The sequence below is a fragment of the Branchiostoma lanceolatum genome, chromosome 1, assembly GCF_035083965.1.
Source record: "Branchiostoma lanceolatum isolate klBraLanc5 chromosome 1, klBraLanc5.hap2, whole genome shotgun sequence".
In the NCBI taxonomy this organism is placed as follows: Eukaryota; Metazoa; Chordata; class Leptocardii; order Amphioxiformes; family Branchiostomatidae; genus Branchiostoma; species Branchiostoma lanceolatum.
In genome coordinates, this window is record NC_089722.1 from 19,565,783 (window position 1) to 19,588,625 (window position 22,843).

The 22,843-nt window shown below is 40.9% G+C and overlaps 1 protein-coding gene across 3 annotated transcripts in view; it reads left to right on the forward strand.

The window, feature by feature from the left end:
• Positions 1-22,843, forward strand: part of LOC136439838 (myotubularin-related protein 3-like) — a 41,063-nt gene that overhangs the window by 14,204 nt on the left and 4,016 nt on the right. For 2 of the 3 annotated variants that reach the window (XM_066435471.1, XM_066435479.1), the window contains exons 3-16: positions 2,532-2,738; positions 3,382-3,464; positions 11,855-12,033; positions 12,616-12,718; positions 13,640-13,753; positions 13,922-14,091; positions 14,792-14,914; positions 15,463-15,574; positions 16,210-16,405; positions 17,099-17,284; positions 17,974-18,144; positions 18,901-20,205; positions 20,799-20,915; positions 21,784-21,980. In XM_066435471.1, coding sequence (XP_066291568.1) covers positions 2,532-2,738; positions 3,382-3,464; positions 11,855-12,033; positions 12,616-12,718; positions 13,640-13,753; positions 13,922-14,091; positions 14,792-14,914; positions 15,463-15,574; positions 16,210-16,405; positions 17,099-17,284; positions 17,974-18,144; positions 18,901-20,205; positions 20,799-20,915; positions 21,784-21,980 — 3,263 coding nt within the window. Of the gene's footprint in view, positions 1-2,531; positions 2,739-3,381; positions 3,465-11,854; positions 12,034-12,615; positions 12,719-13,639; positions 13,754-13,921; positions 14,092-14,791; positions 14,915-15,462; positions 15,575-16,209; positions 16,406-17,098; positions 17,285-17,973; positions 18,145-18,900; positions 20,206-20,798; positions 20,916-21,783; positions 21,988-22,843 lie in introns of all 3 variants that reach the window. The other variant, XM_066435486.1, reaches the window with a different exon arrangement.

Here is a 22,843-nt window from a genome sequence, read left to right on the forward strand (position 1 = left end):
GAAGTGTTTTGCATAATTAACGAGAAAAGTGTAAAAATGTGTTCAATTGTATGCTTTACTATGCGTTCTGGTTGCGACGGGGATATTGATACGGGTAGATTGGGGGCAAAGTTGGTCATGAGGGGTCATGAGGGGTCATGAGGCAGGCAGGAAACTGTCAGTTACATGTACTGCAGCTGCCAGGGACAAATTGGCTATCAGCCAGCTGTAGGGCAGATACAAGAGATAGGCTTGCCCATGCAGTAATGCTTTAAAGCACTAAAACAAGGGCTCAGAAAAGGATTCACCTTAATTGCAAGCCCCAAAAATTCTTATGCACCAGAAAGCCACATCTGTCTACTTTAGAATCATGCAAAGAAAATAGACAGTTGACCAGCTCGTTCTCTCGTAACAGCTGACAGACGAAAACAATCGTCAACTTTGACCTACTCCCAGCCTGGAAGAGTCCACTCGGAGCATGTGAAACCAAACCACAAAGATATCTCCTTACACCAATTAAAAGACTGAAACATACAAATTTTGACCAAAGTTGGATATACACGGCCTTATATGAGTAAGAACAGTCATTAATGCAGTGCCACAGCATGGGAATACCGAGCATGTCTGTGTGTCTGTTAGTGAACACGATAAGTCGAGAATTCTTGGAAGGATTGTCTTGGTATTTGGTATGTTGGTAGGTCTCGATGAAACCTGAAAATGATTAGATTTTGGGCCCCCTATCGGCTTGTTACGGTACTGCAGCGGAACTTCATGTTATGATATCTCGTGTTGTGGACATGCTATGGAACTGATTTTTAAGTGGTAGATAGCTCGTTGGGCAGAGAGTAAGTGGTATAGGCTTGGGCCCCCTAGCAACTTTTTTGGAACTGCAGGGGTAGGTTTTGCTTCAGACTTTGAAAGGGAATAACTCAAGAAGGGCTTGATGGAAGGTCATGATTTTTTGCATGTACATAGCTTGAGCGATGATGTACATGATTGGATACTTATTATGCAAATCAGTAACTAATTTGCATAATTAATGAGGAAAGTTTATACATTCATCAATTTCCATGATAGGACTCGCAAACATGTGACATATGTAACTGAGGAAGAGAGAAATATTAATAGATATCAGCTATGCAAATGAGAACCTCATTTACATAATCAATGAGAAAATAATATAACTCGAGATGGGCTTGATGGATGGTCATGATTTTTGGTATGTAGATAGCTTATGTGATGCTTTGTATGATTGGATGATAATTATGCAAATCAGATTATAATTAATGAGGCAATTTTAAAAACCTGCTGTGTTCCATGATATGACTATTCAAATATGTGACATTTGTAACTGAGGAAGAGAGGAATGTCAATAGATAGAAATTATGCAAATGTAGGCCTAATTTGCATAATTCATGAGAAACTACTATCATTCCATACTAGTAAATAACGGCAATTTCATACTTGTTGCATTTAGAAGTTGTGTGAATGTGAACACCATTGAATCAAATTATGCTAATAAGGAGCTTATTTGCATTATTGATGAAAAATGTTAGCATAACCTTCTTTGTTAAGCTCATAATCATAACAAGGAGGTTTGGACAACTTATGTTATTTGGGTGAGGAGGATCAACTGGTATGATTTTTGATTGATGAAAAACACTCCTAATACGTCAGTCATAAAGGTCAAAATCATTTCGCGAAGGTATGAGGTCGTAGAACTCTTGTTTGCTGTGTCCTTGTGTGACTTTGGTCACTCTTAAAGTAGTCCAATGACCTGTAGTAGCCATTCTGTCAAGAGTAAAATTTTGACCAATACAATTTTCCCAGCTTTTTTTCAACTTCTTTGGCAAAGGTAGTTAACTGTCCAATAACTGTTGCAGTCTCCACACCTGCAAGGTGTACATTTATGTAAACAGGCGTATATAAATGATCATAAATTACATGCTAAGAGTTTGCAGATGGATTGAAGGTATTAAGGCCATGTAGTAAGTTTGAAAACTATGTAGGTAGGTGTACAAAATGTCCTTTCAGCAGTGCAAGAACAATTTGTGTATGATATTGTTGATAGGCTTCTTCATTTGCCTGACAAAAATGCTGACTTCAAACACTTCAAAACATTTCTGTAGCTCTTTGGTCACACAGGTCACTACAGTAGAGGGCTTGTTGAATGTGACCCAGCCAGAGTTTGAACCTCTGACCTTCAAATGCAAAGCAAACACTCTACCTCCTAGGCCATTGCACCAGCTTGCACCTAGCTAACAAAAAATCATGGGTATAGGTACAGCAGTTTGTCTCCATAAAAAATGTTGTTTTGAGTGTGTCTACGTGTGTTTCCCAACTTTTGTAGTCAGCATAAGTCAAGAACCTCTGGATGGATTGTTATTTGGTATATGGGTAGGTGTTGGAAAGACAAAGGTCAAGGTCAATTTTGGACCCCTGGTATGGGACCTTGGTACTGCAGCAGAACTTCCACGTACAGGTACTACTAACAGTATTAGGTACACAGCCCTGTCTCAGACTTACAGAAAGCACTCTCTCCCTCCCTCCAGGCTGATGAGGAACAGATGAGTCTGGTGCATGTCCAGGCCAGCGAGCTGTTCCCCAAGAAGAGCCTGAACAGCGAGGACGGTTCCTTACAAGTGCCGTTTCCCGAGCTGAGCGGAGAGAGCGTGGAGTACCTGGGGCGCACGTCTGACGGGATCATCGCCATCTCCAACTTCCGTCTCCTCCTGCGCTTCAAGGACTCCTTCGTTAACGTAAGTCAGGATGACACATGCATTTTTTTAAAGGTTCACTAGTGCACCTATTTATTAAATTTAGGTGCACAGAAGAAAATCTTGGGCGCACAACATGAAGTAAAATGAACCCAAATTCTTTAGCTCAAACTTCTAAACAAGTAATACAACCAAAGTTTTTTTGTGCTTTTTTCTGATACTTGAATGTGCTGTATACTTGTGTACAATTGTACAGTGCAACCACAGTCATAAGTTAGGTGCATGGCTCCAATTCTGAGAGCATAAAAGTGCATAATAAAAAACACTATGCACCCACTATTTCGAGCCCTGCAGGTCACTCACTCACTCACTATCCGTGGTTTAGCGTCTTTTCCCCATCATCTAGGGGTTTGACATAGATGTTTTGGATACATGTATTTTGCTTGAAGTTGAAGCTACATTTTTTGGTCCTTTGTCGCGTTCAAGTAAAATTCACATAGAGATTAGAATAGATTATGTATTTTGTTGTAGCAGAAATCCAGTCATTCTACGTGCCACCAGTGCAATGACAGTACACATGTTTAATGCATTTGAACTTACATGTGTAGTGCAAACATTTTAGAACTGTAAGAAATAAGACACAAGGTTTGTTTCATGTAAAATTGTGTCCTTGTTGCACACACAGGTGCCCTTGATGCTGATAGAGAGTGTGGAGATCCGAGACCTTTTTCAGCTGTACGTTTGCTGCAAGGATGTCCGTTCCTTTAGGTAAGATACAACATATTTTCTCCTATCTCTTTCTATGCATTTGTCATAAATTGAGGTATTGTTTTGGGTGTGTCTGTGTGTGTGTCTGTCTGTCTGCGTGTGTGTGTTTCCCGACGTTTGTAGTCATCATAACTCAAGAACCTCTGGGTGGATTACAATGATATTTGTTATGTGGGTAGATGTTGGAAAGACCAAGTTCAGGGTGAATTTTTTACCCCTGGTATATGACCTTGGTATTGCAGCAGAACGACCGGTCTTTGCATCTTTTGACCTGGATATGGTATGGTCTTGTTTGATTATTTCTTTGTTTGCGAATGAAGGCCAGTGTAAGGTTTAATAATATAAAAATTCAGTAGTTTGCTTTTGTGAAGTCATTGGATGTTCTCAAAGAATAATGTATGCTGACCTCACTTCTGACAATAGCTTGATGTTTGGTTCAAGTTCAGTTCTCACAATGCAATATTTATCTGACCATGAATTAAAGGAGGTTTGAAGGAAAAGCACATTAGCTTCAGATTCTGTCTGCGGAGTGTATGAATTCAATGACCTTAAAGGGAGTTTGAAGGAAAAGCACATTAGTTTCAGACTTTGTGTCAGGCTTACAGTGTTGCTAGCACAGCAGATTTAACCTTCTCCCTACTGCTTACCTCATAACCAATAGAGAACTACTATGGCTACTTCAGTATTCTAATGGTTAAACACAACAACTCAATGATAGTGTCAATCAAATTGTCATTTGAATGGCCAGGGAATGGTCAAACAGTGTTATGCATCATGATGGTTGACACAGTCATTTGCAGGTATCAGAGCCTATTACATGATGTATGTGGTATTAGTAGTACTATTACAGAATGTGGTCTCACTAGAAATGGATTTCTTTGGATTTTGAACATTTGTTTGTGACAAAATACTTCCAAAAGCAGTTTAATCTGACCATATGGACAGAACAGTACACTGTTGTGCTTTTCTATATACACTAGGATTTCTTTCAGAGGGGAAGAAGTTTAATGTGTAAGTTTTCAACCTGTCAAATGCATATGGCAAGATTTGTTAAGATAATGTAGGTTCAAGCCTGTAGTCTTTATTTTTTTAAGTTTTTTTATCAAATGGATATCTTTGCATTTTGAACATTTGTTTGTGACAAAGTACTTCCTAAAGCGGTTTGATCTGACCATATGGACAGAACAGTTGTGGATGTAGTTTGATATGTGTTTTCAAAGATTTTTTCAGATCCATGAAGCCCCTCTGGTCTGTGATTTACATGTGCTTTGAAGTTGTTTTTTTCATAATTCATCACTTATCGATGCCAATCAATCAAACATTCGCAAGCATCAGGAACTGATGCATAGCGGCTACAGACATGCGTAGCTAGGTCACGCCAGGTTTGTCTACTCTCGGGGTGGACCCTCCAGTCGGTTCTAGTGATCCCCAGTCCCTGGAGTTTGTTGAAGATCGCCACAACGTCAAATTAAAACAGCCAACAATAGCAGCTTCTGATCTTCTCCTTCTGTCTGTCTAGTGGAGTTGAACAGCCAATTATCAGGTGTAACATGCTAAATCTAATCAATTAACACCAGTCACCTGAAATTTAGAAAGTCACTTTCCAAATTTCAAGGCAGTCAGGTTGAAATCCCAATTTTTCAACTTCTTTATTCCTTGATGTACATCAAAGTTTTACATACCATTGGAAAGATCATGTTATCTTGAGTATCAGGTTCATTTTTTATGGTCACAACGTACAAATTTATCGAGATATTTGACTTTGAAAATTGCTTATCCCGCAGTGTTCAGAATGAAAACTCGGGAATATTTGTGTTCCTGTCGGTATTGCGCAGTGTCCCGGCCGGTAACTTCAAGTGTTCCCGCCGGGTTCACGGGTCACCCTGAATGCAAATGCCATACAATCAGCACCATGAGAATGACTGAATTAATCAGAATTCACACCTGGTTAGCTTGTGTAATTAGCACTTTTATGACAAATTCATGAAAAGAACTGCAACTGGCAGATACCGCCGGGTTGAACAGCAGGGCCGTCGGAACGAAATTAAACCCGTCTGACACCAAATGCATTTTCTTGATATTTTGGAGGGTCTTCTCTTCACGTACTTAAGTTAGTTGAATAATCACAATCGCATGGCATTGCTACAAGGAGAGGATCTGCTCCATTTTGACATGAACAAAATTATCTGAGTTTGGAAGGATAGCACAGCCTTGTGTACCAATTAGCATTTTACCAGGTCTCTTTTAACTTTAAAGGTCAATTGTCATAAAATTCAGATTTTCGGATGGTCTGGGTGAATTTTTTCTGTCCCGACAAGCAAAAATCTGTCCCAGGACAGAGAGACAGCTCCTGAAGTCAGCCCTGAACTAGTCCAATGAATGTCATGTGTTGTTTTTCAACTACACAAGGCTGGTAATTAACCTGGCTTCCCAGCAGGGCAGCTGATGACAATTTACACACAGTTTGTCACTTCACCATATTTCTGTGCATTCTTGCTGTTTATATTTTCTGTATAACATGACTGCTCAGTGCTCACAATTGTGAAAGATAATTTGAGTTTCTTCAAAGACAGTTGCATCGAAAATGAGTCTTGGAGACCAAGGAGGTTCTAACCTCCTTGTGGATTAACCAAGTATGGTACTGGAAAACCATAACCAAGTTATTCATTCCACAGGGGTCCAATATATATCTCCTAAAACAATTTGAATGTTTTGAACTACCTATCCAAGATCTCCATGAATTTTACTTATTAGGTTACATACAATCTTCTTGCTTTCATACCGATCAAACCGTGTGTCTTTTCTGGCCAAAACACAATTACTCAAAACAACTGAATAGATTTTAAAAATCATAAGACATTTGAAACTTTCAGACCTTATGCTTATCCAAGGTCCTTTAAACATATATGCTTTTGATATAAGTCCATTAGCGATCACAGACCAAGGAGGTTATGCACAGACCAAATATCAACCAATCATCCCACAGGGGCTGCCTAATAATAAACTAAGAATATTGAATTGAACTGTGCTTCAGACAGTTTACATAAACAGTGCACGTGCTAACCTACAAAATATACTACTCAATATAGTAGTTCAAGATTTATATCCAAATCTCAATGTTTCGAGCCATGTTGGTGACATACTTATCATTTTTGGTTTACATTGTACTTCAAGGTGTTATAAAGCTGAGGAGAGATGCCTTTAGGTCACTTTTGTAGTGCGGGAACTGGAATGAGATTCAGAGTAAATCTCCAAATTTATCCACTTGTAGAGTTTGAATTGTCTTTGATATACATATGAAGTTGTAACAATCATAGCATATGAACCGAACCATCAGGCAAACTAGAGTTTGTTCTAGGTAATATTTTGGTAACAGGTCCAAATCCTGGAACTTAGGGGGTAGAGCTCACTTTCAAAGCAAGAAGTATCCTCATTTAGGAAATTCAAGTAATTATTCGCTTCTTTGTTATGCGGCTTCATAACTAGGTCAGCTTTTGTTCTTGACAAGCAGTGATGCTGTCAAATTATCAAGTTGATTCAGAAGTAATTATCACACAGGGTGTATACTGTGAGTGTCAAAAGGGTTAAATTAACCCAAAAATCTTGAGCTAATGTGTTGACCTTGCCTTGGGTCATGGGATGGGAGCCTGGAAATCCTCGGGCTGATCAGAATACTGAAAAAAGAAATTTTCTACCCTACAACTGCTTGATTGAAGATCATGTTAGCCTTGGCCCCCAGCTGCAGGTCTTGGTATTACTATTAGTCAGTGTGTAAGCAAAGAGGTTTAAAGTTTATTAGTGTAAGCTGAGGTCTGATATTTAAGTACAGAAACCTGAAAATTCACTTCTGGGATCCAGGCAACATTTCACTGTGAACGAAAAAAATAATTATTCGAAAACATTGTAAGACAAAAGATTGCTGCCCTATACCCCCTAACCAATTGGTTCAAGTGCATCCCCAGTCCCTAAAGCTCACTAGTGTCTGAGCAAGGTTCACTTTAATCCTCCTTGGTCTGAAGGACCATTTTAAATTTTTAGACTGGTCATATTGGAACTTCAAGCAGAAATTTAAGGCAATGTACTGGCCAGCCAGCCAACCTCTCACTTCACAAAGCTGGCTTGGTATATTTATACTATATGTACAGCATGACTACCAGGTCAGAACAACCAGTGATTTAAAAGCACTTGGCTCCATTTATTGGGAGATTTTGCAGTGGTTAATTTGTGAACAATTGAACGCTCCAAGCCAGATTCAAATTCCAAGCTGCATCTTGACTCGAGGTGATCTTAGACAGTTTATTATTCTTTTGTGTGATTGTAAGAGGGTGTGTTGAAGCCTTTACTGAGTCCTCAGGCCATATATTGTTTTTTTTTGTTTTTTCATTTCCTAAAGTTTGTTTGACCAAGGAGGTTTTTGGTTTGACATACATGCACCAAGGAGGTTTTATACCTCCTTGCATGTACCCAGGGTCAGACTCTACAGATCAGCTCCCTTCCAGCAAAGAGATCATATTTTTCTATACAGAAGCAAGGACAAATTTATAATAATGTCCTTGACAGAAGTAATGATGTACATGCACCTTTGATCTTGCTTCCCCATTACGACTGGGTAGCACACATGCGCTTGAGGCAAACTTTAAAAATCGTGGCTACTCCTAGCCACCGGACAGAAACCTCTGCTTTTTTCAACACCTACGTGTACTGCATCCATGGTAGCTGAGGAAATTCTATCTTTCCATGTACCAATTGTCTTTGGCTCTATGCAAATCAGGGTAATTCACACCTTGACATTAATTGGGATATTCACAGCCAATACAGACATCCCTGAAAGAACAAATTGAATTCTGACAATCCCTCCTGTGCTTGATTTCCTAAGAATACCCTCCTTCCAAGAGTGCTGGCATTTACTTTTAAAATTAGCTGGTATACCTGGAGGTGTTTTCTTTGGAGCACAGTGCTCCCATCAAACTTACATGTATGTGCCTAAATCATGGACTGATAGGCTGAACTGTCAATTAAAAAAAAGAAAAATCAGTATTTTTAACTTCAACAGGGCCTCTGCTTTTACCAAGGAGGTTTTATATAATAAATTATATAGAACCTCCTTGCTTTTTACATCCTAACCAAGAGGTACCCATCTTTCAACAAGGGTGGCACATTTAGTGCTTTTTCACTTGTGTGAATTTGTTTCAGTATCAAATTAATTTCTTATATTGCAAGTTTGATTAACACAACACAACAGTTAACTTATTAAACATTTTAAGACATATTTTTCAACAGTTGACAATAGTCATGCCTGGCCATGGCTGCAGGTACAAGATTCAAGTCAGATTCTGTTAAATAAAGCAGTTGGCTATAATATAAGAGATGTTGTGATTTATCCTACTTCCCCAATCCTAAAATCCCACATGATTCTTGTTTACCTATCAATGTATAAAAATTCTTTCCATGTACCAATTGTCTTTGGCTCTATGCAAATCAGGGTGATTCACACCTTGACATTAATTGGGATATTCACAGCCAATACAGACATCCCTGAAAGAACAAAAAATTATCACAATCCTCCTGTGGTTGATTTCTTAAGGATTCCTTCCTTCCAAGCATTTACTTTTAAAATTAGCTGGAATAACAATTAGCTGGCACAAACTAAAGCATAAGCCAACCCTACAGCTTTCGATGCTCAACAGAATAATCGAACCGGTAGAGCAGGCGAAACTGCTAGGGATTGAAATGGACCAGTTAGTTAAGTTAACGTGGGGTCTACACCTGGACAAAGTTAAATCCAAAATGACAAGTGCTTTGGCAGCACTAGCAAGATCTCGTGACTACCTCACGAGCGACACGTTAAAAACAGTCGCACAATCACTTGTCCTAAGTCACATGGATTACTGCTCTTGCCTCTTGTCAGCTAATTCTCAATCTCACTTGAATAAACTACAGATTCTACAAAACAAGGCAGCTAGACTTGTCCTAAATGCAAAGTATGACTCCAACATAGATGACATGCACAGGAGGTTGAATTGGCCCAAAGTTAATGTAAGACTATACACTAGCATTCTCGCCATGTTTCACAAACTTCAGGCGGCCCAAAAACCAGATTCTGAAGCTATCTATAAAAAGTTACAGAGAATTGACAATACACATCAACACAATATACCCGTCTTGCACAAGGAGGGGGTTTCAAACTGCCAAAACCCAGAACCACCTCAGCTACCAGAACCTTTCTGTACGGATGTATTAAATCATATATCACCTTTCCACAACACATAAAAACATCCGCACCTTCACTGTTCAAAACATTCCTCAAAGAAAGACTGATTACACTAAAGTACACAAATAAGCCATTACAACAGTCTGGTGGTAGCTGAATGTATGTACATATGTATTTCAAGTTGACCTCTGACCCCTCACACTCTTTTTATTGCATCACATTTGATTTTGTTCATTACTGTCTGTCAATTGTGGATGTCATGTATCACATTTGAGTTTGGTCATGACTGTCTATCATTTGTATATGTTTTCTTCTTGTATTTTGATTTTAATGTATCAATGTAAATGGACTCCAGGAAGAATAGTGTAAGATTGTGATAATTGAACACTAATGGAGATCCCAATAAAACAAACAAACTGAGAGAGTAGATTTTACGGCATTATTTTAGAGAAAGCACCAGGTTTTTAATAGTGTATAGTCAGACCAAGGAGGTCCTAGTGGTCAGACTGTAACATTTTCCCTCTGTTGTATCAAGGAGGTTTGGTTGTATGCATAAAGTCACAGCCCACACAATGAAACTTTGAAAGACAAAGCAGAAAACAAGGCCATTGTACTCTCCTTGTGCTAGTGTAGAAAACAAAGGTCTATCCATGCTGTATAATGTGTCTGGTGTCCATAGGATTGCTTGATGATTTCAGGATAGAAACTTCACATCCAAGTAAAGTTTGTTGTCTAAAATCTAGGTTAGTTTGTTTGTGAGACAAGTACCAACAATGATTTTGTGCAAGCTGCGCCTGGTATAACTTACACTTATTGAACTTTTAAACAGTTGGGCTGCTTCAGGATGAGAAGAGGTGGCCATTTTCAGAATGCTTATACTGACTGTTTCAAAGTTAACAGAGGGATGTGAATTGTGCTATCCTGGCTTTTAATGTTATGTTGGATAGCGGGGAGGATAGCGAACCCCGCGGGTTCAGTTTTTGTCCCGCTGTATACATTTGGCTGAATTCACGCCTTTTACACCTCTTGGACCTGAATTTTTCTTCCCTGGGGTTTGTCCAAACCCGTCGGGATCCATAGTTTTTGCAATTTTTTCCCGGGGGGGAAGAACAGTAGGCCGGCGGGGAGAAGCATTCTTCCTTGCGGGAAGAAGCATTCTTCCTTGCGGGGCTGTAGTGTCACACCTCGGGATGACCAAAAAAGAAAGCGGGGTGCTTCAATTTCCCGCAGTTTTCTTGCATTTATCATCAATGATATCATAAGTTGTGAACATTGCAGAATAATGATTTTCATATCACTATACTCAGTAGACTAAGAGCTACGCACTGATGTCTCACTTGAAGGTAGAACATCAACTTTGCTTGAATTTCCAAAAGGCTAGTGTCTGTCTAAATCTCAAGTGACTGGTGTTAATTTATTCATTTATTGTATTAGCTAAGGGCCCGTCCTCTTCCCCAGACATGTGTAGGAGTGTTGAATTGTGATAAGGTAGCTGGTAGATATGAAGTGAATTTACAAGATTGATGCAGGCAAATCTAATCAGGCTGTAATAGCAAATAGCACGTTTCCCTTGCTTGAAAGTGTGTACAAAGGTTGACGTCTTTTTGGCAAGGTTCAAAATGTAAATGGATAAACGTGTTCAGCATTCACAATGACATACATGGTATAGCAACATGTGTCAGTCTATAGTCTTCCATTAGTCTTGGTTCAGAATGTCTTTGGTAAGAAAATTGAATTAGGTAACAAGGGCATTGAGCAGGTTTCGTAAAGCCATAGGCTGCCAGGATTTTGCTAAAGTTGGTCCATGTATCATACAGAGTATAGGCTTTTTGATTTGTTTGTAGCACATGATAAACATCTTTTCTCATGTTATAAAGGATATGTATCATGTATGTGCCTCTTTGAAAAGCAGTACCCAGTCACTGAGAGGGCCACCCTGGTAAAAGAAAACAAAAATAAACAAGACCATGGCACGTCCAGGACTGAAGATACAAACAAGAATTGCTGCTGCAGTACCAAGGTGAACGACTGGGAGGCCCAAAATTGCCCTTCACTGTTGCATGCACACCACCTACCAAATAAAATCACAGTCCATCTGGCAGTTCTTGAGATATATCTCCATACACATACAAATGTACGTTTATAAATATTAAATAAAAGTTATATATTTTTCCCACAGGTGTTCGTTCCCAACCAATGAGCAGTGCCAGGAGTGGCACAAGCGCCTGTCGGCTGCTATTACGGTGCCCGACAAGCTAGAAGACCTGTTTACCTTCGCCTTCCACGCGTGGTGCAGGGACGCTACGGGCTACCAGGGAGACCCTGACTACCCCGTACCCTCACACATGTGCCACCCAAGTAAGACACACAGTCTATACAGTGCACCCTAAAAGTGCATGTGTGAGAAAATCATTTGGATACGAACAAAATATCAAAATGTACAATGAATAAACACTGATCCTTGCTTCATCATGTAGCTGTTTTGTTTACTTGTTGACATATTTCACTGAAACATATTTCTTATTTTTTTGGTTACTACTGTAATTCTTCATTTATCAACAGTAACTCAATTTCGGCGACTTTCACAGTCACTAGGCAAACACTAAGATTTCATCATCACAAATATTTGATCAGTAACATTTGAAACAGTAATGTTTGTTCCCACTGTTAAAACTAAATGCTGTGAACTGTAATTGTGCTCCAAATCACCCCAACCACTAGAATTACAGACGGCAATATTAAATGGATTTACAGTAATATTTAACAATAACACACGTTAGAAAAGTTTCATAACTTGCAATTTTGAGACTTATGCAGTCGACTACAGTGTAATAAAAATCATGCTGAGGTGCTTACATGTACACACAACTTGAAAATGAACTTAAGACTCTACCATGATCAGAACTCTGTTCTCACTACCTGTGTCTTGTCTGATCTCAGGTGATCGTGTGCTTGACTACTTCTTGCATGAGGTAGAGAGGATGGGGTTTAACGTGAAGGAAGGTGGAGCCTGGAGGGTCACCAGCATCAACAAGGACTACAAGTAAGATCTGATAGGGTTGTTGTTGGGTTTTTTTTAAGAGTTTGCACAGTGCAAGGCCAGGTACCACTTCTACACACTGAACTACTCATGCTAGGGTCACATTTCCAAACCGGGGCCCGGCCGGGCAGTTTGCCGAAACAAAAAGTATGGTATACTGTATTATTCATTTTGTCTTCACGGTTGCAAAATTTCATGGTGGCAGGAAAATTGACATTTTCACTGAACTTTAACTTCATTGTGGTGGCAAGTGATTTACAAAACGAATGTTTGAAGGAATCATAAATAATTACAACAATTTTTTTTGACGGTAATGATAAGTTCACAGTACAGAGATGACGGTGAAAACAGTGAACATAAAGTTACAGTGAGAGAAACAAGAATTACATTAAAAGGCAAGAAAACACATAAAACATAAACATGATTTATAAGTCATGAGTATATTTCTTGATACACATTTTCATTTTTCAATCCCGCAAACAGTATGACTGGGCCCCGGTTTGGAAATGTGACCCTAACATTACTCAATGGCAACCACATAACAAGACCCAAAGGCGACTTCAAGGTTACGGGTTACATTAGTAGGACTGGGAAAGCATCTCATCTCTCTTGGTCCAGAACATCATAATTCAGACAAACTCTATTCACTCCGAGCTCAATAGGAGGAGCAGGTGCTATGAAGGCTGCTCAAGACATTCCCTACCCCATTTAGACTCAGTTTTGCTCCACCCATTCCAAGTTTAAAGTAAAATTCAGTAATCAAATTGAGATGAATACTAGGAGTCAGATTAAGATTAATCATGCTTGTTAGTAATTGTTGAAAACTGAGTGCGAGGATAAGGGTAGCAGTGATGTTGACAGAACTACTTGGGTAAAAATTCTATAGCTACTTCATGAAATCACTCTGAACCTACTTGTTTCCAGGTTTTGCTCTGGGTATCCAGAGAAGCATGTTGTTCCAGCCTCTGTGACCAACGAAGATCTGGAGAAAGTTGGAAACTTCAGATCGCACAAGAGAATACCATCTGTTGTGTGGAGGTAAGCTCATTGTATTTCAAAGGTAGTCACTGACGAAAGCTAGCGGATGCTATCTGAAACGTCAAAATTTTATCCAGTTGCTTGAGTGACTGTTTTTTTATTTGTATCTAATTACCTGGATCATGCTGGATGTCTAACCTTCATCAACGTGTTTGTTATGTTCTTCAGGCACAGAGGTAACGGGGCAGTGATAGCCCGGTGCAGCCAACCCGAGGTGGGGTGGCTTGGCTGGAGGAACTCCAGTGATGAACAGTTTTTACAGGCCATTGCAGAGGCCTGTTCTGAAGACTGTGGCAACACTGACACAGACTCGGACATCTTGGTGAATGGGCACTCTGGTAAGACTATTTTTTAGGAATTTCTTATGTATTCAAATTTTACTGGATTTCCAACCAATAGAACAAGTACGCCAAATAGCAGTTACTTATTGACAAGCATCTGGGTATGATTTCCAGTTGCTTGAGTAACTGCTATTTGGCGTATCTTATTACCTGAATGTCTGACATTCATCACTGTAGTACAATAGAACTGTACTTGTCTCCCAACTGTATTGTGGGAAATTGAAACCTCAAAGGACTACAACATCCCACAACTTAGGTCTACCATAATCAGTTTTGCATTATTTTAGGGCTTGAAATTCATTCCTGGGAATAGGTGTACTGGTGATAACCTAACCCAAAAATTAAGCTGAACACAGAAAAAAAGGAAAATGTCAGCAAAGCCTGTCAACAGTCTCAAGCTTCGAAAAATTGTGATGATCCCAAATTCTACAGCTATCTTTAAGGTTTAATTAAGAGTTATACAACAAACTTTGAGGTTTTAGTATTTTCTTACTGACCAAATGTCGAGCATATGCTGTATACTAGTGTACAGAAGAATCATTATGTTTTAAACCCCACACAAATATCTATGTGCACTGGTACACCTGCAGTCAAAAATTAGGTGCATAGTGTCAATTTTGGGTGCATAAAAGTGTATGCTCCCAATATCTAGAGCCCTGTATTGTCAGAAGCTCTAGACTTGTTTTGTATTCCACAGATGTGCCCAATGGCTCACAAGAGGAGAAACGCACCGAGCCGCACAAGGTGCTGATTATGGACGCTCGGTCCTACGCCGCTGCCGTGGCCAACCGTGCTAAAGGGGGCGGCTGCGAATGCCCCGGTAAGATCATAGACTCTCTCATCTACCGGTCTGAAGCTCTCCTCTTTACGATTACTCATTGTCATCGTTTCTTTTGGCTAATCTGGTGATTTACTCGGACAGGTTAAAGTGACCTGACTACAAAACTCACAGGATGTAGCAGAAATAATTGTTATCTCTATGCCTTGCAATTAAAGTGACCTGTGCTGTCTTAGAATAACATGATAGACTAGTTATGATAATACTTCTAGTAGATAATGTGGTGCATTCATTGTTTTAACAGTATATGAATAACAATGAATCATAAGCTTGTTGGGTTACAAGTAACTCTGCATTGTCTGCAAGTCCAAAATTTTGTTTGTACTACTGTTGTTATTAAAGAGAAATCTGACTTAAATGTAGCAAATATTTTATACCTGGGAATACAGGGTTGGCGGAAAAACTTGTCCAGTCTGCCAGGGCAGAAAAACCTGTCCAGTCTGAAAAGAGGGTCTGCATGGGGTTTTAAGTTCTTAAAATTCTGAATTGAAATAGCTGTAATAACATTTCCACTGTTCCCGTCTATCTAGAGTACTACCCCAACTGTGAGGTTCAGTTCATGGGCCTGGCCAACATCCACTCCATCAGGAAAAGTTTCCAGGCCGTCCGTGCACTCTGCTCTCAGCCATCCGACCAGGCCAAGTAAGCAGAGACTGTCCTGTTCTATATTCACAATTGGGTCTTAATGTCTGACTCATTAAAACATAAAGATATGTTGTGACAGAACCTAAAGCCATGGTGTGACAATACATGTATTTTAGAAGAGTTGTCAATTGATAAACATTACACTTTTACGACACTGTTTGACCATACTGTAAATAGTGCAAAGCAGCTGCCAATTCAAATACCAAAATGTTGTAAAGTACAAGAAAATATTTCGGGAAACGGGTAGTACATGTAAGTATGCCAAAGTCAAAAAAGACAATGTGAAGGGGAAAAAAGAGTCTATTACATGTATTGCATTGGATATACCATACTCTGTGTGGTTCATTTTTTTCAACCTTCCAGACTACTTCGCACGTTCGCAACAGTTTTGGGTTTCCCAGAGAATACTGTAAAATTTAATGCAAAAATGTTTGCAGGTATTTAATTTTGCATTAGGGAGAAAATGGAGTGTTCACGGTGGGTTTGAGTTCGTGTTTGAAACAATAGTAGCACTATAGTCACACAATGGAACAGCTTTTCGTGGTAGTTTCAAGTTTGCAGTAAAGAGTTCGCCACAAAAACTGTGTTCAAAACATAAACAACTGGCCTAATGTAACTGCTGTTCACTGTAGTTGGCTGTCTGCCCTGGAGAGCACCAAATGGCTACAGTACCTGTCCCAGCTGATGAAGAGTGTGCTGATGGTGGTGAACGCCGTCGACCTGGAGAACAGGCCGGTCGTGGTGCACTGCACGGACGGCTGGGACCGCACGCCGCAACTCGTGGCTCTGGCCGAGCTGCTGCTAGACCCCTACTACAGGACCATTGAGGTTAGAAATAGCTTGCTGAACATTTGTCGTTAAGCCCCTGTCTCACTGTCAATGAGCTTTGGCCGTATTTGTTGATCGACAGACAGTTGCCAAATTTTAGAATCGCCGGAAAATCTCCCCCCTCACATTGGAGGGGGCTCGGCAACCTGTGAACATGACTAAAGCCCCCCTCTCACTGGACCCGCGGCGCGCTGATCGGTCATGACGTCGTCGTTGCGTCCTAAACTGGATTTGTGTTACCCTTGACTTTATAATGGGAATATCATTCAAAACGTTCAAGTGACAAGACCAAAAAGACAACAAAACACACAAAGCTTAAAAAGATTTGTTTTTTGTCCATTAAATTCGTTGAGTGGTTTGTCAATTTGATTGGCCGTAGTGCAGCCGCCAGCGTGCCACAGGTCCAGTGAAAGGGGGGTTAAGGCCAATTTCCAACATTTACTACAAGTTAGGAAAAATATAACGATAAACACATGAAGTCTACTTTTTTTACTTTTTAGTAATCTTTAACAGAAAGCACCTTGAATAATGTCTGATGCACACCGTTACATTGTATCTTTGCTTTTCCGTCCTCCTGAGTAAAAATTCAGATAAAGTGCTGTCCTAGCTTTGTAAGATGTACATTCATCTTGTCATTTTGTACAACAAAATGAGGATGATTTTTGAGAAATACTGTACATTGTTTTTTTCCAGGGTTTTCAGGTGCTAGTAGAGAGAGAGTGGCTTGACTTTGGGCACAAGTTTGCTGACCGCTGTGGCCATGGCTGCGGTGCAGACGACATCAACGAGCGGTGTCCAGTCTTCCTCCAGTGGCTGGACTGTGTCCACCAGCTCCTCAGGCAGTTCCCCTGCTCATTCGAGTTCAACGAAGCATTCCTGGTCAGTTGGCTTTTTATCTCCATGTTGATGTGATAGGTAGACTCTATTGCATGTACACGGTACAATGTGTAGTACAAAATAGAAGCATTCCTGGTCAGTTGGCTTTTTATCTCCATGTTAGGCCACACCAATTTAATTTCTTGGTTAATTAATTTTTTTTCTCAAAATTTTAGCACGAGGACATAATTAAAACAGAGGCTGGGGTGAAAACTTGCACCTGCCTATGTTCACTCCCTGAAACTGTGTGCACCAAAGTAAAAACTTTCCTCCAAGATTCTGTTTTCATGTTGATTTTTCAATCTAGCATTTCTTTTTTAATTCCGTTAACCAAGAAATTAAATTGGTGTGGCCTTAATGTGATAGGAAGACTCTATTGCATGACAATTGCACATGGTACAATGTGTGGCAACAACTATTAAACATAGTACAAAATAGAGGTATCGAATTAAACTTGACATCCTAATCACTAAAACAATAAGGGCTAGCATAAGTCTTTGATTATGATGTTACAATCGAGTGGGGCTAACCATTAGTTTTGGTATTTTTTCTAATGACAAAGTCTTTTATATTTCAAATTTCATTGATTTTAACAGTTCAAATTTGAGATGGGTAGACCAGGTTGCCAAACTGGAACAACCCATTATGTTTTGGGGATCCCTATTTACAATTTGATTTACCCTTCTTCACAGGTGAAGCTAGTCCATCATACCTACTCTACCCTATATGGCACATTCCTGTGTAACAGTCCGGCAGAGCGAGCGAGGAACGCTGTGCGAGATCGAACTTGTTCGGTCTGGTCACTGCTCAAATCCGACAGACAAGCTTTTAGGAATTACCTGTACAGCCCAAGTGCTGACCAGGTAAGACCGTGACCTTAAGTTTTTGTTCTTGACCTTAAGAAAGGCACGCATCATCTTTTGTTTATCACGACTGAACTAGCTGTCTTGGTTTTTCTGTAGTTTATTGTTTACCATGTACATTTGTGATTATCTGCACTTGTGTGATATTGTCTTGAATAAAATACATTCTTGATATGAACAAAAATTTTTAAACAGGGCGGGACCAATTGTTTTCCACTAGTATCAAGACCTGTAGTGCTACATGGAAACTAACAAAGATAGATATATTTGATAACAAATTGGTTCATAAATTGAATACTAAAAGAACATTGTAGCAAAATGATATAGAGGTAAGACTGGCTGAATTATGTAAATTTAGATTTTGCATTTGAAAACTAAATGGAAAAAAATTCACAAGTTATAATGCAAGGCTTACATCTGTAATTCTTTTCATTTGTAGCATATACACCTTATGACCTGTTTACACCAGCTAGTAGAGTTCACTGACTTGTCTTTGTGACACTTATCAGCATATCCACCAGTACTTTGTGGTTGCCAAATTGCCATATTTCCGTACAGACATAGAATGTAACATCTTTGCCCTGGAAGCCTTAACTTTGACTTTGAACACAGAAACATGAAATGTTTTCCATTCAGAACATTAGAGTAAATTTTAACCCCTCCTAGTGTTTGATACATATGTATGAAATTTTACTTCAGTTTGGTAATTTTCTATCCCAAGCAACTCATTGTTGAGCTCACTTCCTCCATGTGCAGGTGATGCGGCCGGTTTGCCATGTTCGCAACCTCCTTCTGTGGACCACGGTGTACCTATCCAACCAGTCTCCCACCACGCCAACAGAAGAGCAACCCTACACCAACCCCCTCTCCCAGGAACCACCCCTCCTGTCGGGCCGCGTACAGAAGACGCGCTCCTGCGACGACATCCAGGCCGCCATCAGCGAAAGCATGGAGAACGGTGGCGGGCTGATGCGGACGTCCAGCGACACCAACCTCACGGATTGGCGCCCAGACAAGCTCATACCGCACGATGCCGATACGAGCGTGAGCCACGCCACAACCACCGAGTACAACAGCGAACTGACTGATTCGGAGATCAATGGAATCATGGACGAATCAAACACGTCGGCTCATGGCGTATCCATTCACGAAGACACCGTAGCATTCCACAAGAAAGAGAAGCACCCCCCTGATGAAATAGAAACACCCCCTGGGAGCCCAGAGGGGGAGAAATCGGAAGCTTTTTCAAACGGTATCCATAGTGAAGAGTGTCCAGAAGAAGCAAACGTCGACAGTAGTGTAACAACAAATGAAGACTTGAGCCAGAAAGATCGTATGGAGAGCTCAACAGAGACAATAACTGCAGAGAATGTGGAATGTAAAGATAGACCGGCATCTCCGCCCAGTACCCACTGCAATGGCGTCGGTGGGTATGAGGATACGGAAACAATGTGCAATGGGCACGGCAATTCTGCTGCTACGGAAAACGGTGTAGAAGAAGAAATCCCCGCGCTAAAACTAGAACATAGCTCCAGTGTTAGCACAAGCACTAGTGACATTAGCAACTCCTTTGTTAACGAGTCCCACGAAAGGAAGAAGCCTGGAATAAACGGGGTGTGTCCTTTGGCAATTAAGAGCCACGTGCGGCGGGGCGCAGAGAACTCTAGACTCTCGTCCAGTACCATCGCGGCGCCTAGTAAGCCTAGCAACCCCATAAACGGGAGCGTGTGCATGCATACCTGTAGCAAGTGTCTACATCTCGCTAGCAAATCTGCAATATTTTACCCGAACGGCGGCCACGCGCAGCACAAGGACATGACGCGCAGCTTACAGCCTGCCACAACCGCTGCCGACCAAAGCTGTAAGCCCCCCACACCCCTCAGCCCGGGGGGTGCCGTTCCCAACGGCCTGGGGGAGAGGGGAAAGGCAGAAGGCATCCCGGAAGAGTCGGCTGTCAGTCCCAACATGAACACGCTGAGCCGTCATCTGGACGTGGATGGACTGACTACTATCAGAGATGTGGTCCAGCAGAGACTTCACCAGATAGATGTCGGCCACAAGGTGGGCTTCCCTTTGTTGTTGTTCTTGTTCTTGTTGTTGTGCAATTTATTTATCCTTACTGTTGAGCTATTTGAGGATTGACAAGAAAGGCTGTATCTGAAAAAGTAGGGAAAACAGCAGCAGGCAATTGTTTATTTGTTTATTAAAATTCTGGGGTGAGAAAATAGGTGGTACCGGGGTATCGCCTTATCTAGCTCTCACCTTCAATTTGTAACAAAACGTAAGCTACAGTAAGTATACATGCAAATTGTGTGCAATAGGATTACTGCAACCGTGAAAATCGAGGTACTGTTTTCGGTTTGTTTGTCAAGTTTGTCCCCGCTGGCTAAGGTCCAAGTTGGCAGGATGTGAGGCAGAAAATGGTGTAACTGGAGACTTCTAAGATTTGGGAAGGCTGGTATGCCCCGGGTTCAAAGTTTATGCCACAGGCTTAGCCAAGTACAAAATCCCGCAGGAACGCAGGAATATGCATAAACAGAACTAGCAAGAAATTGATAAAAATGAATAAAACAAGAAATTGGCAAAAAGTGACGTATTTCATGCATGAGATCTTCGAGTTCCTTGTTGAAGATGTGTTGACCTTTGCCCTGCAGGGAGAGGTGGAGGCTCTCCGTCGACAGCTGCAGACGGCCATGAAGGTGATCCACCAGTACCAGAAGGGCGGGCCTTGTCTCTCCTCGGGACTGAACGGGGAGGGGTGCGATGAAGAGGTGAGCACTCCTGACTCTTAATCACAAAACTTACTAATACTAGTAATAGGTAAACTGCTGTATGCTGATGTATCTTTACTCCAATCATGAATCGTGACGAGGGGTTAAGTCATGTTTGGGACCACATTCTTTACACTGCAGCAGCAACACTTTGTTATCCTACCACATGTACATTGTATATACCTGGCATAACCCACCAGTTCTTTACTTGGACTCGGCAAGTACTACATGTATGTTGAACACACACTTAAAGGTGAGAGGGATCATAATATCGTTTAGTTAATTTTCTTAGAAAGAGTGTTTTTAAGTTTGTTTGTTTTTGTTTGAACCTTTGTTTATTCATGATAAGCTCAAATCGGCACGCAGGCCGCTTTTCATTGAGGTCATGAGGGAAGAGGTAAGGGTCAGAGATACACAGTCATTTGAGTATATTGATACTTCAATTAAATTTAGTTTTCTTACCAGCTAATACTGGTGAAAAGGTGTGAATCAGTGGCACACTGCTGTTGTACCGTAGTTGTTGTACACGTAGCCTGTGTTATACAATCTCTCCCTGTCAGGGCTGACTGGTCCTCTTCCTGACCAGTGGAAGGGCTGCTAGAAGCTTGATTTATACAACGGTCCTATTTCCAATCCGGGGCCCGAGTACAAAATAAAAAATGCAAATTATATCATAATCAAGAAAATACACAATATATGGATGGGAGTAATTTTTTACGCTTTTGTCTTTTATTGTATTTTATCACATTTTGTTCGTTCCAAGAACCTGTCTGGCCAGGCCCCGGATTGGGAATGGGACCGAAGCATTAGTCAGGCTATTGTACAGCTGAAGTTGGAGCTAACAGAATCATCATAATTTACATTGTAGCTGTCGTTGCCCGACTCTGAACGCAGCGAGGAGCAGCCCTCGCTGTCCAACTGCAGCACGGAGATGTCGGACGTGAGCTGGGAGCAGGTGGAGGAGCGCGACGCCAGCGTGACCCTGTGGGTACCTGACCACGCCGTCAACCGCTGCATGGGCTGCAACCTGGAGTTCTGGATGGCCCGCAGGAAACACCACTGCAGGTCAGAGGTCAGGGCAACTTCGGGATAGTCCATTCACGACTTTCACACTTCCCAGAAGTACTTGTGCTGGTATCCGGAAACGGATATTCTCCAGGCGACAACAATTTCGCTCAGCGTGCGAAACAAAGAAGGAAGCAGCTAAAACCTTGAGTAAAAGGATGGTAAAACACCGGAACTTATGAGTTGTCCGGCAAATAATACTGAGGATGTGAATTTGACAAGTTTTGTGGACAAAGGTATTTTTCTGGACAACTAGCCAACACGTCGCCACTGTTTAGTTGGTTTCGCCAGATGACCTCATACATGTAGGTCACATCTCATGTTCCGTCAGAAAGGGATTACAGATTAAATTAACCCTGCCCTGTGCACGGTTCTGCATCGAACTTCCGTCTCTGAGTTGTGTTTTGTGTTCTACTCGGTTAGATTGGATTTCGTGCGCCCACACGCCATTACGTTTAGTGGTTTCGCACGCTGAGCGAAATTGTTGTCGCCAGGAGAATATCCGTTTCTGGATCCCAGCACAAGTACTTCTGGGAAGTGTGAAAGTCGTGAATTTGAAAAACTTTGGGGGGCCAGAAAGATTTCTGTACATGCTATGTTTCCCATTTTGTTTTAGTAGTGCAGCGATGAAGACAGTGGGGCATTAATTAAAAGGAATATTGTTGTTATCCTGGATGGCTCGCAGGAAACACCAATGCAGGTCGGAGGGCAACTCGGGGATAGTCCATTTAAAAAACCTTGGGGGGATATTTCTGTGCATGCTATAACCTACTAGTATGGTTGTCTTACCATAGAAACTATCCAAACATGATTTACATTTTAATGACATTTCCATACGTTTCTTACGAGTTAGTGTCCTTGAC